This window comes from Mchenga conophoros, linkage group LG3 (assembly GCF_057382185.1).
Source record: "Mchenga conophoros isolate Kocher_MC1m ecotype Shallow Benthic linkage group LG3, M_conophoros_male_GT1.1, whole genome shotgun sequence".
NCBI lineage: Eukaryota > Metazoa > Chordata > Actinopteri > Cichliformes > Cichlidae > Mchenga > Mchenga conophoros.
In genome coordinates this window covers 2590601-2608700 of record NC_140528.1, presented here as the reverse complement: position 1 = coordinate 2608700, position 18100 = coordinate 2590601, and the positions used below count along the sequence as shown (strand labels likewise).

The 18100-nt window shown below is 43.2% G+C and overlaps 1 protein-coding gene and 1 long non-coding RNA gene across 2 annotated transcripts in view; one reads left to right on the top strand and one right to left on the bottom strand.

Annotated features, from left to right (window-relative positions):
- Positions 1-6323: 6323 nt before the first annotated feature.
- Positions 6324-6949, top strand: LOC146576987 (uncharacterized). Its single transcript, XR_014891369.1, has 2 exons — positions 6324-6576; positions 6692-6949. It is a non-coding gene; the product is annotated as an uncharacterized LOC146576987 (long non-coding RNA).
- A 5896-nt stretch (positions 6950-12845) lies between these two features.
- Positions 12846-18100, bottom strand: part of LOC146576986 (NACHT, LRR and PYD domains-containing protein 3-like) — a 35976-nt gene continuing 30721 nt past the window's right edge. The window contains exon 11 of the mRNA XM_085267610.1: positions 12846-14846. Within this exon, the coding sequence (XP_085123736.1) occupies positions 14307-14846 (540 nt within the window). The 3' untranslated portion in view covers positions 12846-14306. The remainder of the gene's footprint in view (positions 14847-18100) is intronic.

The window sequence follows — 18100 nt, the reverse complement described above, 5'->3', positions numbered from 1 at the left end:
GATAGCCTGTAGGCGTCTCTGCAGTGATAAACAGTTTACACATTAAACACTGAACCATAAAAGAAGCTTAAGCTGCAGCTCACAGGTCAAAGTTCAGCTGCTGCAGCCAGTTATGAGTTTAAATAAATCATTAATCATGATCTTTTCCCTCTCAGCACTTTCACTTGGCCTTGGGGTGTTTTGACGGAGCTACACTGTATGTTTCAAATGTTGTAAATAAATTGGGAGTTAGGGCTGGGCAATATGGCCTAAAATCCATATCGCGGTATAATTTGAAGCATGTGCGGTAACGATATATATCGCGATATATTCTTTTCTTCTGTATAACATATTTTCCACACTATAAGGCACACTTACAATCCTTTAATTTTCTCAAAAATCAAGAGTGTGTCTTATGTATGAATTCTGGTTGTGCTTACTGACCTCGAACCGATTTGGGCGTGCAGAAATCTGTTAAAAAATGTTTTAGTAGAACTTTGGTAAGCTACGAAGCCGCATTGCTTGATGGATTGTCAGAGCATTACGGCTGCCGTGGTGAGGAGCTTCGCGGAGTAATCTGGGTCCAAAACTCCGTCCGCTTCAGGTCCCAAAGTCAAACGAACACTAAGAGTTAAAAACGGTCTAAATTCTTTCATCTTTAATAAAATCATCAGTGTTGCTGCTTTACCAGGTGTAACAATTAAGTTTAACATCCATGAAAACAGAATTTATTAAATTTAACGGAGTTAGAAGTTAACAGGAAGTTAGCTCGCTAGTTTACACCTAAACATTTCATACCATGTTCTGACTGAGAGATTTTTGAAACTAATTCAAACAGCTCTGCTATCACTTCCAGCATAAATGAAGACAGAAAACTAAACAGCAGTGACGTTTGCAGGGTTACTGAAGTTGGACTACCTGGTATATAATGTTGTGCTACGTGATTGCTAGCGACACAGCTATGTTAGCATAACATTAGCACAGTGAAGCTGGAGGATGAACGCCAACTTTTTTTCCACTCAATAAAAGTTAACGTGAGGGATTCTGGTGGTCAGGGACAAATGCAATCGCATAGCAGGATGCTGTACACGGGCCAAACTTCAGTCAGGAGAACAACTGAAATCATCCATCCACAATACAAGGTTAGTTATTATTCGTCTCGGAACTGAGGACGCCATCATCTACCTGTTCAATCGTGTCTACACCCATCTGGACCAGCCGGCGAGCACTGTGAGGGTCATGTTCTTTTACTTTTCCAGTGCTTTCAACACCATCAGGCCGACCCTCCTGGGTGATAAGTTAGCAGCGATGCAGGTGGATGCTTCTCTGGTGTCCTGGATTGTTGATTACCTGACAGGAAGACCACAATATGTACGTCTCCCACAGTGTGTGTCTGACAAGGTGATCAGCAACACAGGGGCACCACAGGGGACTGTCCTCTCCCCCTTCCTCTTCACCCTCTACACCACAGACTTCAGCCACTGCACAGAGACCTGCCATCTTCAGAAGTTTTCTGATGACTCTGCGGTGGTTGGATGCATCAGCAGGGATGATGAGACAGAGTACCGGGCTGTGGTCGACTCCTTTGTCACGTGGTGTGAGCAGAATCATCTGCAGCTCAACGTGGCAAAGACCAAGGAACTGATCGTGGACTTCAGGAAGACCAGGAAACACTTGACCCCTGTTTCAATCCAGGGGGTCAGTGTTGACATTGTGGAGGACTATAAATACCTTGGAGTACACATTGACAATAAACTGGACTGGGCTAAAAACACCACAGCACTTTACAGGAAGGGCCAGAGTCGTCTCTATTTCTTGAGGCGACTGAGGTCCTTCAACATCTGCCAGAAAATGCTGAGGATTTTCTATGAGTCTGTGGTGGCCAGTGCGATCCTCTATGCTGTTGCATGCTGGGGGAGCAGGCTGAGGGTCGCAGATGCCAACAGACTTAATAAACTAATCCGTAAGGCCAGCAATGTTGTGGGGATGGAGCTGGACTCCCTCAAGGTGGTGTCGGAGAGGCGGATGCTGTCCAAGATAAAGACTATGTTGGATAACACCTCCCACCCACTCCATGACATGCTGGTCAGTCACAGGAGCTCGTTCAGTGAGAGACTGAGATTACCGAAAAGCACCACTGAACGACACAGGAAATCATTCCTGCCTGTGGCCATCTCCCTGTACAACGCATCCACTTAACACACTGTTTGCTGCTACAACTACACATGTTTCTTTTCCAGCTATTTATTTATGAGTGACTTATGTATGTATGTATGTATGTATGTATGTATGTATGTATGTATGTATGTATATATATGTATATATTGTACTATTCTTAGTTAGTGTATTGTCTGTCTTGTCTTAATGTTGGTTTAAAATGGAGCACTGTAACAAAAAATAATTTCCCCCAGGGATCAATAAAGTATTCTGATTCTGATTCTGATTAATATACTGCAACAACATGGGAATAGAGCAGCTGCGAGAGAATTCAACATTAATGAATCAATGTTACGGAAGTGGAGGAAGTGCAGTTTTTGGCTTTCCCCGCGTTTCAAAAGTGCTTTATCTCTTTGCTATGACTGTCGCCCACCATAATTGCAGATGATAATTGTTGTAGCCGCTGCGATGCTTTCGACCAAAAAAGGCGCAGCTTGATGACATCATCAACATGCGCTATCGCGATAGAGCGATATAGTCAGAGGCCCTTTCTCAATTCTAAGTACGCAAGTATGTACTCGCGTTTTCGGCGAGACCGGATTTGCCGAGACCGCACGGACTTGCCGGAAACGCGAGCACGGACTCGCGATTTGTACAATTGGAACACCGGCATACTTGATGATGTCACAGGTCCAGAGTTTTTACTGCCGTCCCCTCTTAATTTAACTGTGAGTAATATGTTATGAAGCTTAACTTTAATCACAGCCAAACCGGTTTACTCAGGAACAAATAAAACACTGAAATAAGCCAAACATTAACATTTAGAAGTGATCTAAGTGACTTATTTATCATGTTTAACCTCAGTGGTGAAATCTCTATTAATAAAAATAGTGTACATGTACATACGTGTACATACCTTAATAAAAACAAGCAGGTGAGATGTTAGAATGCTTTTATTTTTATTTTAGTGGACACTCAATACAATAGACAGCTGCTGGGGTTTGGGGTTTGTTTAACCTGAGTAGCGAAAAGACCGCGGGGGGGGGGGGGGGTTGAAAACGATGCGCTGTTCTCGCCAGCTCTAATGATCCTCGACCTCGCTGTCTGCTATGGAGCTGGCGGGTCACAGACGTCTCCGAAAACGCCGGAGCGTGTTTGGAAATAAATGATATCTTGATAAATCGAGCAGATATTTGAAGTTTAAACGTTTATTTTGTGACCCAGAAAGAGTAATATTTAAAAGTTTTCAGCCCCGCTCGTCCACCATTGCCACGTTTGAGTTTTGGACGAAATGCATTCTGGGATATTTAGCTGTACAAAGTCCACACAAGTCACCACCGATGCATGCTCGATAAAAAGGGCGGAGCGAGAACTCGGCTTGATGCGTACTTCGAATTGGAACAGTACTTGGTCTCCGACTGATGACGTATCCCGAGTAGACGAGAACGCAAGTACGCACAAGTACGCATATTGAGAAAGGGCCAAAATATCTATCGTTGACCAAGTTTAATCGATTCTATCGTATATCGTTTATATCGCCCACCCCTACTGGGAGTGATTTTGTTGTATTGGTTTGTTTTTTGGTTTTATGTTTCCAGGTAGATGAATGAAGACAGATTCACTCTTACCTTTTCAAAATGTCTATAAGGTAGACGAGGTCTATGCTTTTCTGCCCCTTCACAGATAATCCCAGTGATTTTCCTTTGGTCTGAAATCTCACCTGATCTTGTGATATTGAGAGTCATCTGCCTTTGAGGCAGCTAACCAAACAGTGTTCTCTAAACTCTAACTTTAATATACTTTGATATATTTCAGATTTCTGAGCTCTGCTCTGACTCCGTGCCAGTAGCTCCTTAATATGACTTTAGTTTGATCAATAATTAACCTTCAGAAAGTTTCTGTTCCCACCCCACCACGCCGAACAACCCTGAGAACAAATAATATGATGTGGGTGTGTCGGCAGGCTTCAGCACTGTGAGCATTAAACACAATAAAAGACCCACAAGTTCCTGCTCAAAGGTCAGCTGCCTTCAGATCAATCATTAACCTGCAGCAGGTTGTGGCCTGATGTGTTTGTAAGAGTTTCACTTTCAGGAGGAGAAGATTTAAACGAGTCACACAAATGTGAACTACAAAGTCTGTGACACACAATTTATGCAAACTGCATGAAATCTGACCTGAAGAAATCCAGTCTTCTGCATGTCGTGGTTGTGACAGCTGCTCGTAGGAGAGTTTGTTTGTAGGAGGTGGAGATGTTCTCAGATCAAGTGCGTAATCGTCTCTTTGTGTAGACGCTAAAAGCTGTGAGCCAAAACTCTCTGCTCTGAAACTCTTCACTCAGTCCTCACGCTGAGAGTTTAGAGGCTGAACTTCTTGTTCCTCCATAACACTTTTCATGAAACAGCAGAAATGAGCTTGTGTTTCTCAGCAGTGCGCACACAGAGAACCGATCCTCTCTGCTCAGTCTGAACAAATCAAAGTGAAACGTCAGTGAAAACACAGCTGCTGATCAAACTGTGTCAGATTAATGCCTCAATGTTTCACTGTGAGGTTAAAAAATACGTAAAAATGATTTAAAGAAGTAGGAGGCAGATTTTCACAATAAGAGCACTTTGTTTTTAATTCAGTTAATGTCAAACTGTCATCAACACCTCTGTGTTGTCTCCGTCTCTGAGCAGATTCAGGCATTACTCAAATAATAAAGGCTTTTTTTCACTATTATACTTTTCATTAGTCTCCAGGTTGATGATTATAAACAGAATTATTAAAGTTTTTATCATTTCAGGCTGAAAATCAACATGAATTTGGTTCTAATCAAAGAAGCTCCTTTAATGTGTGTCATTAAAATCCTCACACAGACTTAAAAAGGCGACATTAACATTAAAATAAATGAAAGAAGCTTCAGCTGAGAGCTTCATGCAGTCATCATCAGCAGCTCATAGCAGTCACAGCTCTTTATTACGCAGCTTTGCAGGAATTAAAGTGGCTGAAGTGTCAGAGTTTGTGTGAGAAGCTGCTTCATGGACAGCTGTACACACGTCTTTATTATTTCTTCATAAATCAAACACACAGGTTTGTCTGCAGATGATTTAAAGTGTGTCGTTGTGCAGTTAAAGCTGTTTGTGTGACGCCCTGACCTCCTGTGAATGAAACAGCCAATCAGATCCATCAGAGAGAGAGCAGGAAGTGTTGTGTGTTTGTGACAGAACAAGGAAACAGTGATGATGATGAACATAAAGGTCCTCTGATGTTTCCTGTTACAGTAACGCTTGTTCATCTGTTGCTCTCCTACACTTTCCTATAAATAAAGGAGAAAAAGTCCGTTTAGTTTCATTTCCTACAGCTCAGAGTTACACTTCACATTCCTGCTGTCACATCAAAAAGCTTCACTTTGGTCCAACATCTACATGTTAACATGAAACACAGACAGACTCAGAACATCTGGAACATCTGCACTTTGACCCAAACTGTTATAGCAGGATATTTTCTGCATATTTCTTATGTTGGACCTGTTTGAACTGTAAACGACCTGTAATCATCTGTAAATGGTGTGAGACACACTGAGGCCACCTACAGGGCAGCTGGGGAACAGCAGGGATCTGAAATCATATGAGACGTTAGTGAGTGAGAAGAACAAACGGACTTAAGATGGCTCGAAGTGATCAAAGTTGGTCTAAAACAGAAGATAAATCCACTGATTCTTTGTAAAGTTCACCTGCTGCTCACATGAATCCATGAAAGATTTATTTCACTGAATGTTTCTTCAAAGCTCATTTCAACCTGTTGAAGTCATGAATGAAAGTGCAGACTGAGAGTGGATCACATGATGTTTGAGGTGTGTCATGTGACATGTTCAGTATTGTCACACATGTCTAGATTGTCCCTGATATCATAACTGCTCAAACACTGATGATTATATTTGAAGAATTATTCCTGATGGCAGCAAAGTTTGAATGGAGCTCTCTGTCTGTGCTGATTTGTCGCCCTCTGGAGGTCAAAGCACAAACCTACAGGGCAGCTGGGGAACAGCAGGGATCTGAAATCATACGAGATGTTAGTGAGAAGAACAAACGGACTTAAGATGGCTCGAAGTGATCAAAGTTGATCTAAAACAGAAGATAAATCCAAAGCAGCATCAGATGAATGTTACCATTTCCAGTTACGGTGCCCTTCATCTAATATGGAAATGTGTTGTTGTTTTTTTGCCGTGTTGTTGTTCTTCCTATTGTGTTTAGGCCAGAGATGCTCTTCAAACAGCGGACAGACATGACCACATTACAAGAACATGGTGTGAGTCCGATTTGATATTCCAGTCAACGCTGAGAGACCTTAACCAGGAAGTCAGAGGTCAGCTGATGCTGCGAGCAGGAAGTGAACCAAGGGAAAGGTCCACTCTACTCAATCTCAAAGAAAATATGCTGGTGTTTGTTGATGTTGATGGTACAATAAAAATATATAATATAATAAATAATAAAATATCATGTGATGATGAGATGTGTTGTTGGTGTTTGTATTTTCTGTAAATGTCTTTTTTAATGTAAATGCTTTGTTCCAGACGGACAGGGAATCAGTTGCTGTACGATGACATCATCTTGATGTTGACGAGGAGGGCGAGAAAAACTAGTTTTGTCCTGCAGATGGCGATCTTGCACCGTGTCCAGAGAGCCGACACTTTGATGGTGCTGGTCTACTCAGCTTACTTTAGCCTGGGTTGGACTCTATATGAGCAGCTTCCACTCTGGTTTCACTCTTAAACACACTTGTTTGATTTCACTTGTAAAAGTTGAAGAATAAATATTTTATTACAAAATGATTTGTTGATGCATTTTTTTAGGGTCAAATATCTTGTTTGATTTGAGGAATGAACTGTTAGGGTGGAAAAAGTGAATCAGGTTAAAATAGTGGTGCTTTATATCAGTGAAGATGTATAATGTAATTTAAAATGTTGATGATGGGTTGTAGTGGGCTTGTACTTACAAAACTGCCTCATTTTATTGGAACGATCCACAGTTGCATCCATTCACGGATGACATCTGACATCATTTGACATCTGGTCTGAACACGTTTGTACACAAGATGCCTCAGTTCTGGATGTTCCCACAGACTCCTCTGTGCACCTAAAGAAAAGGTCAAGGGTCAGCAGCACATGTAGTTGGGACAATTCTTCAGTCGCACAAACTACACAATGATTTTCCTCCAATGACGACTTTTCACTTGCAGAAATGGTCCTGTGTGATTTCCAGGCTGTGATATAAAAACTAGTTCCTAATGGCAGCGACTCACTCAGTAAACATGTGTTTCCTTCACCAACCTCACACACAGATCCAATAAGATCAGGAAGTGGGCAGTATAGTACAATATGTGTTATTCTGTGCTGCACTGCCCAAACTAAAGATCTGCTGAAGTGTTGGAAATGATCCAGATGTTTATTTTGGACGATACAGCAGAAGATCAGACATGAAAGTGGAGATAACACAGAAGACCTGCAGCAAAGGTCAGAGGTCAGACTGGGCCCTGGATTCAACAATGAGCCAATGATCATCAAGCAGTGACTAAAGCAGAGCCCTGACGTTCTGACATTCATCACACAGTCAGAACAAATGTCTGCTGATGACTTCATCTCATGAAACGACTGATAGATGTCAGTTCATTGATCAGCTGAGCTGCTGATCTTCATCGTCACAGAAACATTCAGCTTGTTTCAATCAGGAAATAACTCCCACTACTCCCAGTTTGAACTGTTCCCACTCAAAATGCTGTGAGAACAATGATCATTGTAGAACTTCACAAACATCACGTGTTGTTTTCCACATGTAAGATCAGCAAACACACAGAAACTTCCTGTTGCCACACACGGCCTCTAAAATCTCTTCCACGCTTTCTGTCTGAAGTCCACTCTCTGTGTCGGATCCACAGGAAACAACAAGATCTTATTAACATGGTTTTCAATGTGTCTCCTTCCAAAAAGTCCAACCAATGAACAAATGTGTGTATTTGTGGAGGCCGAACAAAAGCATGACACATTTCTCTGTTTCTATAAACTGGAGTCAAACACAAACATGAAGAGTTTCACTGACAGACTCCAAAATGCCCCCACAGTGGATCAAAGGGAAATCCTACAGTGTGGCCAGAGACTCTTAATGGCTCCAACATCAACACATCCACAATGTTGGATCCAGTTCTGCCTCACAGAGTTACTAAGACACACCCTCTGCCAGCATCACAACAGCTCCACCTGCTTCACCTGCCTCCTCAGCATCTGTACACCTGAAGAGAAAAGAAAGGCTCCAACAGCTCAAATCTACAAAGGATTCATGAAGTTTCATCCAACAATAACATGTTTGCCTTCCACAGTGTGCTGTTAGACACCACTGTACCTCTGCCATTTCAAAAAGAGCAGCTTGGGAACATTTTGGCTCCAAACACTTTGTGTTTAAGTTCTTTGTTTTCTTTGTGAAGCCGACAACATCTGGAGCTTTGTGACTCATAGAAACATCATTTTGTTCTTTAGATGACAGCAGATTGGGACTGAATAATCAATCACTATCAAACCAATAAAGACAAACATGCTGATTTTACAGGAACTTTGTTGGAGAAGCTGCAAAGACATGAAACTGGTGGAGATCCCAAACCAGTTGATAGTGCTGGTTATTCCAAATAAAGCTGTTTCCCTTTGAGATGAAATGACTTTGTGTCCTGATATATAATAAAGATGTTGTTGTTTTTGAGCCCCTGTATTAAAAGTAGTTTAAAGTCAGCTTGAGTTTGATGTCTTTATGTCAAAGCTGCTCATGATGTTGAGCTGCTGATGGAATAAAAACAATATAAAAGCATGTAGTCCAGACTTAAATGTAGCCTGTTGTTAGCTGAGGTCCACACACAGTGTTTGACAGTGTAAAGTGTGTGAAAGGGCTGCTGGTGGAGCTCACTAGGATGAGCAGGTGACCACGAGGTGGAGAGCAGCTGGCCTGGCTTTGACCCGGGCCACGCCCCCTTTCTCTCTGCTTTGCTGTCACTTATCTTCACTGCTCTGTCCAATAAAGCTGAGAAAGGCCCCGAATCAAAGAAATCTGCTGCAGCCTCTGAAATGTCTTCTGTTTCCTTCCCGACGGCTTTTTCACCGTCAGCCCATCAGACAGTCCAGCAGCATTTATGATGATGTCATGATGTTGAAGAGGCTGCTACGGTGGCCTCCCATGACCCCCAGCCTCATCACAGCTGAGATGCAGACATTTGAAAACATTCAGCAGACAACTGAATAACAGTCCAACACAACAGTCTGTGTGCAGACACACACTGACCTTTCATATAGTCAAACACAGCTGGTTGAGTCATTTCTCTGTGAGTCTAAAGTGAATCTAGTATTTGAAAGTCCACTTCCTGTATTTGTTGTTGAAGACTTCTTCAGCTTCTTCTCAAGGACATCAGCTGCTTGTTTGGCAGCAGAGGCAGTTAAGAAGCTTCCTGAAAAACACTGAACAGTGAGTTCACTGTGGCATATGACAGATTCAGCTTTCTGTGTGCAAATGTGTCTGTGTCGACCTTTCAAATGCTGTTGAATCCAAAACATCAGCGGCTCCTCGGCTGCTCACTTCATGCACTTCTGTCTGTGTGACAGTCCAATGACATCACAGCTGTTTCCAGCCCCAGTGTCTCAGGACTGGACACCTTTAAACATGTCGAGGATCAAACAGCATCCAGCTAAACACACATGAAACTATCAGAGCTGACAATCATTCCAATAACATCTAATGGTTCATGTATGTAGACACAGGACTACAAGGAAATGGCTCTCAGCATCTGGCTGTGGGAACACATGAGTCCCTGTTTGTGTTCAGATTGTGTGCATGTTTTAGACGTGTGTCACATGTAGAAACACAACAATCCCACAATGACACACAGATGTGTTTGACACAGCTGTGCAGCTGTAAGTTGTTTCTAATGATTCATTGAAGCTCTTCTAACATTCTGGAGACGATCAGTACATGAATCTGTTCAACACGACAACAATTTGACTTCAGTGTGAACGTTTGCATTAAATAACCTTCTTCATCCAGCTGACAGCATCTTCATCCTATGATGTGAACAGTTCCTCCTGTTGATGACAAACCTCTGACAGGATCTGCTTGAGGAGCTTTTTCATGTGCAGCTCTCTGAGCTCAGGGCTGAGCTGCTGTTTCATCTTTAAGAGCTGCTGCCTCCTCGCCGGACTTGTTCTCCTCTTCTTCTCCTAATGACACCATTTCTGCTTCATATAAAATTCAATAAAGATGCTGACATGTATCTGTAGCAACAACATCATTGAATCTAGAACAACTGGAGCCAAACCAGTGGCTCTGCTGGGATCACTGGTGAGCCAACACTTCCTTGTTGGATGCAGATTTCAGGGCTTCCTTTTGCTCCTCCGTTATAACTGTTCTCTCTTCTCAACACATGATGACACAAAGGAATCAGCAGTGACAAAGATGATGCTGAAGAGAAGCACACACTTCACACATATAACAGAGCAGTGCAGTTACACACACCTCTGCTCGACATCAGGCCTCAAACAAAGACACAAAACACTAACTTGACTCTAAACAGAAGAAACGAGCAGCTGTTTCTGTTCTGTGCTTATTTATATTTGACACACATGCTTCTCTTTGTGCAAACACACATCGCACTATAAGGGTAACCTCGCACACAATGATTGGACAGCACAGTGATGATGCTGGGAGATCCTATACGCAGCAACACAGAAACACTGAGAACTTTAAACAATGATGGAAAGTGTTATAAATGACTTGTTGGCCTCTGATCTGTCACAAACAGCTGAAACGTGTCTCTCATGAGTCACATGAAGGTTTTTGACAGAAAGGACAAAAAGTAGCTGCAGTCAGTTTGTGTCATTTTTATATTTATTCATCTGGGAGAAAAATCTGAGGGACATTAAAATGTGTTTTCAACAGAGACAAGAACATGAATATAACAGAACAGGTAAATGAACATGTTTCAAGTAAACAGCTGGACTGATCAGGTCCAAACACAGAGTGATAAACTTGTCAAACAGCTGTCATATCTTTATATAGAAGCTCTTTATAAATGCTGCTCACTGCAGTCTGTTTACTAATAATGTCAAAGTGTTAGAAACACAGAAACATCAGAATGGTCTTTGTTCACAGAAACCTGTCTGGGATCCTTTGTTGTTCTTTTGATGCAGAGTTACATTATAAATATAAAGAGTTATTTCAGAGTCTCATCAGTTTTCCTGCATGTCTTTATTTAACACATCAGCAGGGCTGAAGCTCTCATGTTAAACACACACTGATCTATGGACACGTTCATGTGTTTCTAACAGAACCAGGCTGTTATCAGCCTGCACTAACATTATGTCACACACACTGAATGTAACAGTGACAGTTTACATCATCACACAATCAGCTGTGATTGTTTCACTGTCATCAAACGAGTCAACAGGAAGTAGAATCAATAGAAACCAATCATTTACTGACAGCATGTCTGATGGAAATAAGTGCAGATTATGTATGAAGTCTAACTGCACACAGTAACTGTGTTACAATAAGGACTTAACAGCGCCCTCTGCTGGAGTGTTTCAGTACTGCGTTAACTAGAATACACCACCTCCTCCTCACACCACCTGCTACAGCTCTACTCTTCTATGACTACAGTCATCCACAGCACTGATGTGAGGTCACATGGTTCATATGTAAGGAGCACAGCTGACCTCAGGTCAGTTTAATGACTGTGAGCAGCAGCTGTGTTATTGTCACTGTGACAGGGAGACACTCTCAGACACAGCGCTCATGTCAGCTTGTTCTCATGCAGGAGGATCAGGAGCTCCATGTTTGTCTTTCTGTTTGAATCATGATGTGTTTGTGCCATCAGAGTCTGTCATGAGTACTCAGGGTTTCACAGCAGCTCTTCTGGATGCTGACGAGGACTCCAACCTCATGTTTCACCTCTCTGAGCTTCTGATGTCTGTGAACACTCGTGTTTCTTCTCTGGGCTCATCTGGACAAAAACACCTTTCTGTGTTTGGCTGCAGCCTCATTCTGACTGACAGGAAGTGTGTTATCCATGAGCTGCACTTCTGTGAGGAAGTTTCCTGCTGTGTTTCCTGTCTGTGGACAAACACGAGTGTTCCAGCTGAGGACTTGCTTCCTTCCACCTGTCCATACAGGACATCACGCTGTCTGCAGCTCTGTAAATGCAGCTCCAGGTCCTTCCACGTGCTGCTCTGTATTTGTGCAGTTTGTAGTGTGTCCTGGGAAACGTAGCACACATGGTGTTCTTCTGCTGTTTCCTCCTTTCACTGAGTGTGAAACACTGACGCTGTGCTGTTGTTCACAGAGGGGAGCTGATTCTAGCTGCAGCTGGACTCTGTCATCTAACTGAATGTGTTGGTGCTGATCACGGGGCTCTGAGGGGGGAGCAGCAGGAGGACTCTGGATGCTGACGTCAGTGTATCTGTGGAAGCTCCCACAGCGTGTCTGTCATTCAATATTGTGCTGTATATTGTATCTATGCAAAGATGAACAGACTGTGTGTTCACTGGTCTCTGTGCTGCAGCTCTGATGTCATCATCACTCCCTCCTCCACCCTCAGCAGTCCCAGCATGCTGCTGTGGTGCACCCCACCCTCACTCTACACCTGAGCCACAGACCACACCCTCCACCTCAATATACACCACAGTTTTCTCTGCTGTGGAAATGAGATCAGGAGGAAATCATCATTATTATTATTTAATAAACGCTCACATTAATGTGGGCTTATTTGTTTCATATTAGAAACATTAGTTGAGTGTTTTTAGTATAAAATGGTCAAAGTCCCTCTTTTTGCTCCTCCCCTCCCCTGTGGATGGACGGTGCTGTTACCGTGGTGACAGCTTGGATGTGTTTCAGTCCTGCCTGGTTATCACTGCAGGAATCTTTCACATTTATTACAGGTAATAACTCTGATTTTTCTGTGTATTATGAACAAAATGTATCCTGATACACACAGAGATGGATGAGCAGAGGGTTTTTTTGCAATTTATGTAGTTACTATGGACTTAATGCATACATATTATTAAAATTAGGGCTATAACAGTTGTATTGATGTATAGCAACTTGAAATGCTCCCACAAATGGCTCCACAGCATGTAAAAATATAACAAAAGCTCTGGCGGACTTGGTTCTGTGGTCAGTCTTAAAGGGTGAAGTTAAACTCTGTAATCTTCACTGTGTCACAGAGTTCAGTGAGTCCCGTTATTCACAGTATCAATCAGATCATCAGAGAACAGCTGATCAGCAATCAGTGGTGCCAACAGCGCCTCCTGTGGTGAGAGGATGCAATAATGCAATGTAGCATTTTTCCACTCAACACTTGCAGTCATGGAAACTGTCTGTTGGATCTGTGTGACGTTGCTTTCTTGGTTAGAGTTCCTCACAAATGTCCAGATGATTCTTCTAATGAGGCGTCGACCATGTTTGCAGCTCTTTGGAAGAAAACGTCGCCCTTTGCCATCCTTACTTTTCTTTGACTTCTTCAAATGCAGCTGAACTCCAGCTGGTATTTTCTTGGACTTTGCAGCTGTTTCTGGTCATCAGTTCATTCCTGCAAACCTCTGAAGCTGAACAACAATGATGCTGCATTGCTGGCTGATCCCAAAAGGTTGATTCTGTTCATCTGGACGTTTTCAGAAACGTTTGCTCACTGATCAGGTGACTTCTTCAGTCTCAGCTGACTGCAGCTTTACAAGCTTACAAACAGCACATTTGCACAATGACTGAAAGCAGCAGCACCTGATATATATGATACTAATATAATACATATACATATATAATCCATACTAATGATGAAGGAACTGAGCTCACAGTCCATTGTTCATTCAGTGAACTACTCAGTTTATTTTGGGCCTCAGAAATGCTCACTCTGTTTGTACATCACTGTCAGCAATAGACTCATTCTGCTGTGTGGACAGGAACACATGTGACATCACTTCCTGTTTGTTTGTGACTGAAGAGGAAGAAGTTTACAAGGAATCATTTAGAAGAGTTTCAAACATCAACTGATTGAATCCATGAATCTGAAAACGTGTTTGTGAGTGAAAGAGACAGACATGTACAGACTGAACTATCTGTTCAACAGTCAGAGTGTTTCTGTAACAGGAGACACTCTTTACACTCCACTCAGCACAGGGACACTGAGTCACCAGGAGTCCAGAGTCTAAACCCAGGATAAAGAGTTTGAGTGAATGTGGTGTTGAAGGTGTGGAGGTGGATCAGAGTGTCAGAGGAGACTCTGTAGAAGGACAGAGTGCCAGCAGGACAGTCCACATACACTGCTGCTCTGTTAGAGACAGAGGAGGAGGAGGAGGAGGAGGAGGAGGAGGAGGAGATGGATGTTTGTCTGTAATTGTGCCTGACATAATCAGGACCATCATCAGAGCAGTACAGACTCCAGGACTGATCATTGTATCCAAACCAACAGTCATAACTGCCTCCTTTCCTTCTGATGCTTCTGTAACTCACTGATATAAAAACTCTTCCTCTCCACTCGACCTCCCAGTAACAGCGACCAGTCAGACCATTTCTACACAGCAGCTGAGGATAAACATCAAATCTGTCTGGATGATCAGGATATGACTGAACCTCCTCCACATGTGTCACCTTCCTGTTGTTGTCAGACAGTTGGAGCTTTGTGTGCACTGTGTTTGTGTCGATTGTGAGTTGACAGGAATCTGATGGAGAGAACAAACACAATCCAGCTGCAGTTATTGATCCATCATCTGTTCATTGATTGACACTTTGATGATGACTCCTGACATGATGAAGATGGTTGAATGTGTGCTGCTTTGTTTTCATGAATCCCATTAAAAACACACTTACACTTCCTCAGACCTGGTCTCAACCATCGGACTCCAGCAGGCTCCACCCTGAAAGGAGGAGGGGGGTCAGAGCAGCACAGTCAGCATGCACACATGGACATTACATGGCTCTCACACACACACTGTTACACACTGAGCTCAAAGCTCGGCTCCACTGTTTTATTCAAAGAAATCTACATTTATTTATCAGCACATTTAAAAACAGCTTGAGCCAAAGTGCTGCACAGAGTAGAGAGAAAATAGGAAACATACACAGTAATGACTATAAAGACTGGTCAGGATTGAAAGCTACAGAGTACAAATGTGTTTCCAACCGGCTTTTAAAAATGTCCAGTGTTGGTGACGACCTGATGTGAAGGGCGACTGTTCCAGAGTTTGGCTGCAGCCATCGATAAAGCTCACCTCTGTTTTTACGTCTAGTTCTGGTCAGAAGCTGCTTATCTGCAGACCTGAGGGCTCCACTTGGATTCTTTTGTTAAAGAGAGATAAGATGGAGCCAATCCATTCACAGATTTAAAGACAACCAGATCTGGAAGTGGATTCTACCACGTACTGGTAACTAGTGGAAAAAGCTGGTGATGGGTCGTCTAGCACAGACCCACCGCTGGAACCAGACAATTGATGAGGGAGAGAACTGTGACAGCGCCGTTCCTTCACTTGACCTCAGTCGCTCTCGTCTGCTCCCTCGTAACACTGCTCTTTATTGAGCTTACATGAATATGCACAAGTTCATTATGACGTCTTACACAGGTATGAACAAAGAGTACCAGTCTGTGCATAGTGTGTGTGTCTGTGTGTGTGTGTCTGTGTGTGTGTGTGTGTGTTCCAGATGTGACCCTGTGACCCCAAAGCTGGTGCTAAGAGTCCAGCGGTCCCCCTAACAAAGGGCTCTTATACTTAACCAGACACAGAGTAGGTGTCCTCCTACACCAGGGGTCTCAAACTCGCGGCCCGCGGGCCAATTGCGGCCCGCAGGACGATAGTTTTTGGCCCCACCTTAATATGAAAATGTAATGTTAGTTTGATAATGTATGACACTTTACAGTGTTGTGGGCGGAGCTGAATTAACCCACCAATCAGGGTGGGATATGGATCTCAGGGGACACCAGCCGGGCTTGATGCAAGCAGGGAAACATTTCTCAATGAGTCAAAGTTCCAGCAGCGTTGCCCTGGAGTGTTTCTTTCTTTCCTGTGCCTGGCTGGCTTCCTCCTTTCTATTGGGCAAACGCCGACATTCGCCCCAGCGCGCTGCGTTCACAACACTTCAAAAAAAGTTGTTTTTTTAAGTTGCTGCCCAGCGGGACATTATACGTATATAGATTTATACACACGTCAGTGGGATTTAAAGTTATTTTTCCACAGAGAGAGATCTCATATTAACTCTCACAGTGATGCGTAGGCGGCGGGATAAAAGAAAAGTCATGAACTCAATGCAGCCCAATTTAGTCTGCAGTCACATAGCGACACCTGTTCATCGGCAACAACAGTCCCCGGTAACCCGGACTAATTATAGGGTCGCACCGTAATTTGTGGCTCCATGTTTTTATTTGCATCACTGCGTTTGCATTGCAGCAAACATGAACATTACATATATTTCAATATAATGTAAAAGCAGTCAAAACAACTAACATCAGAAACAGCTGATGTTATTTGTTATATGTCACGGTGTCATTTCCGCTTCTTTCTCCTGTAACAACAGCCCGGCGCCGTGAGCAGTCGCCTTTTTTGCGCTCGCTATCCCTGCACTTTCTACCATCTGCAAACGCCACGGTGTTCGTGTCGTCATGAAAGACATGAACATCGAGCGTAAAAACAAAGGAGACTGCTACCGGCTTTTTATCTGCCGATCGCCGTGCTACGGTTGCAAGAAAAAGAAGCAGAAATGACGTTCTCTACGCGTTGAGACGTTCCCCGTCCGTCGGCTAAACGCTTGATTGAAACTTCAATGCGACAGTGACACCAAGTAGAATTATAAATGTCACATAGCCCCAAACATGTCTTTTTCAAAGCCTGCGGTGAAGAGAAAGGTTGGTGATGAGCACCGACAATTTCAGGAAAAGTGGGAAATGCAATATTTCTTTGTTGAGCACAGGGGCACCCCGACCTGTCTTATTTGCACAGAGAAAGTTGCGCTGCACAAGGAATACAATTTGAAACGTCATTACACAACTAGACATGCTGAGCTGGATGCAAAATACCAGGGAGACGAGAGAGCCAACCGGGTTGCCAGTCTTAAAACAGATCTACTGAGGCAGCAAGATTTCTCCAAGAAAGCAACCAAAGAGAATAATGCAGCAGTCGGAGCCACGTGGTTAGTGAGATGATTGCTAAAGCAGGGAAGCCATTCACAGAAGGTGCATTTGTCTAAAAGTGCATATTGCAGGCTGCAAATATAGTCTGTCCGGGAAAGAAAGGTCAGTTTAGCAACATCAGCCTTTCTGCCAACACCGCAGCAGATCGCATTTCTGACCTGTCAAGTGACATTTATGACCAACTGTGTGAGAAAGCCAAATGTTTCAGTGTATACTCAGTCGCTCTTGATGAGACCACAGACATCACCGACACTGCCCAGCTCCCAATGTATGTCCGTGGTGTTGATGACAGTTTTGAAGTGATGGAGGAGCTGCTCACAGTAATTCCAATGCATGGCCAGACCACCGCTCAGCAGATATTTACAAGCTGTGTGATGCCATTGAGAATGTTGGTTTGCCATGGAAGAGGTTTGTTGGAATAACAACAGATGGAGCGCCATCAATGACAGGGAGGAAACATGGACTGGTGGCACAAAACAAACTGGAAGAGGAAGGCGTGGAGGAGGCCATTGCTCTGCACTGCATCATCCATCAGCAGGTCCTTTGCAGCAAATGCCTGAAGTTTGACAATGTGATGTCTATTGTTGTGAAATGCATCAACCAAATCAGATCCAGGGGCTTAAAGCACCGAAGGTTCTGAGCTTTTTTAGAGGAAATGGAGTCAGAATATGGGGATGTGCTCGACTTCACTGAGGTACGTTGGCTCAGCAGGGGAAATGTATTAAAGAGACTTTTTGAGTTGAGAGCAGAAGTGAAGCCTTCATGGAGAAGGATGGAGTTAGTG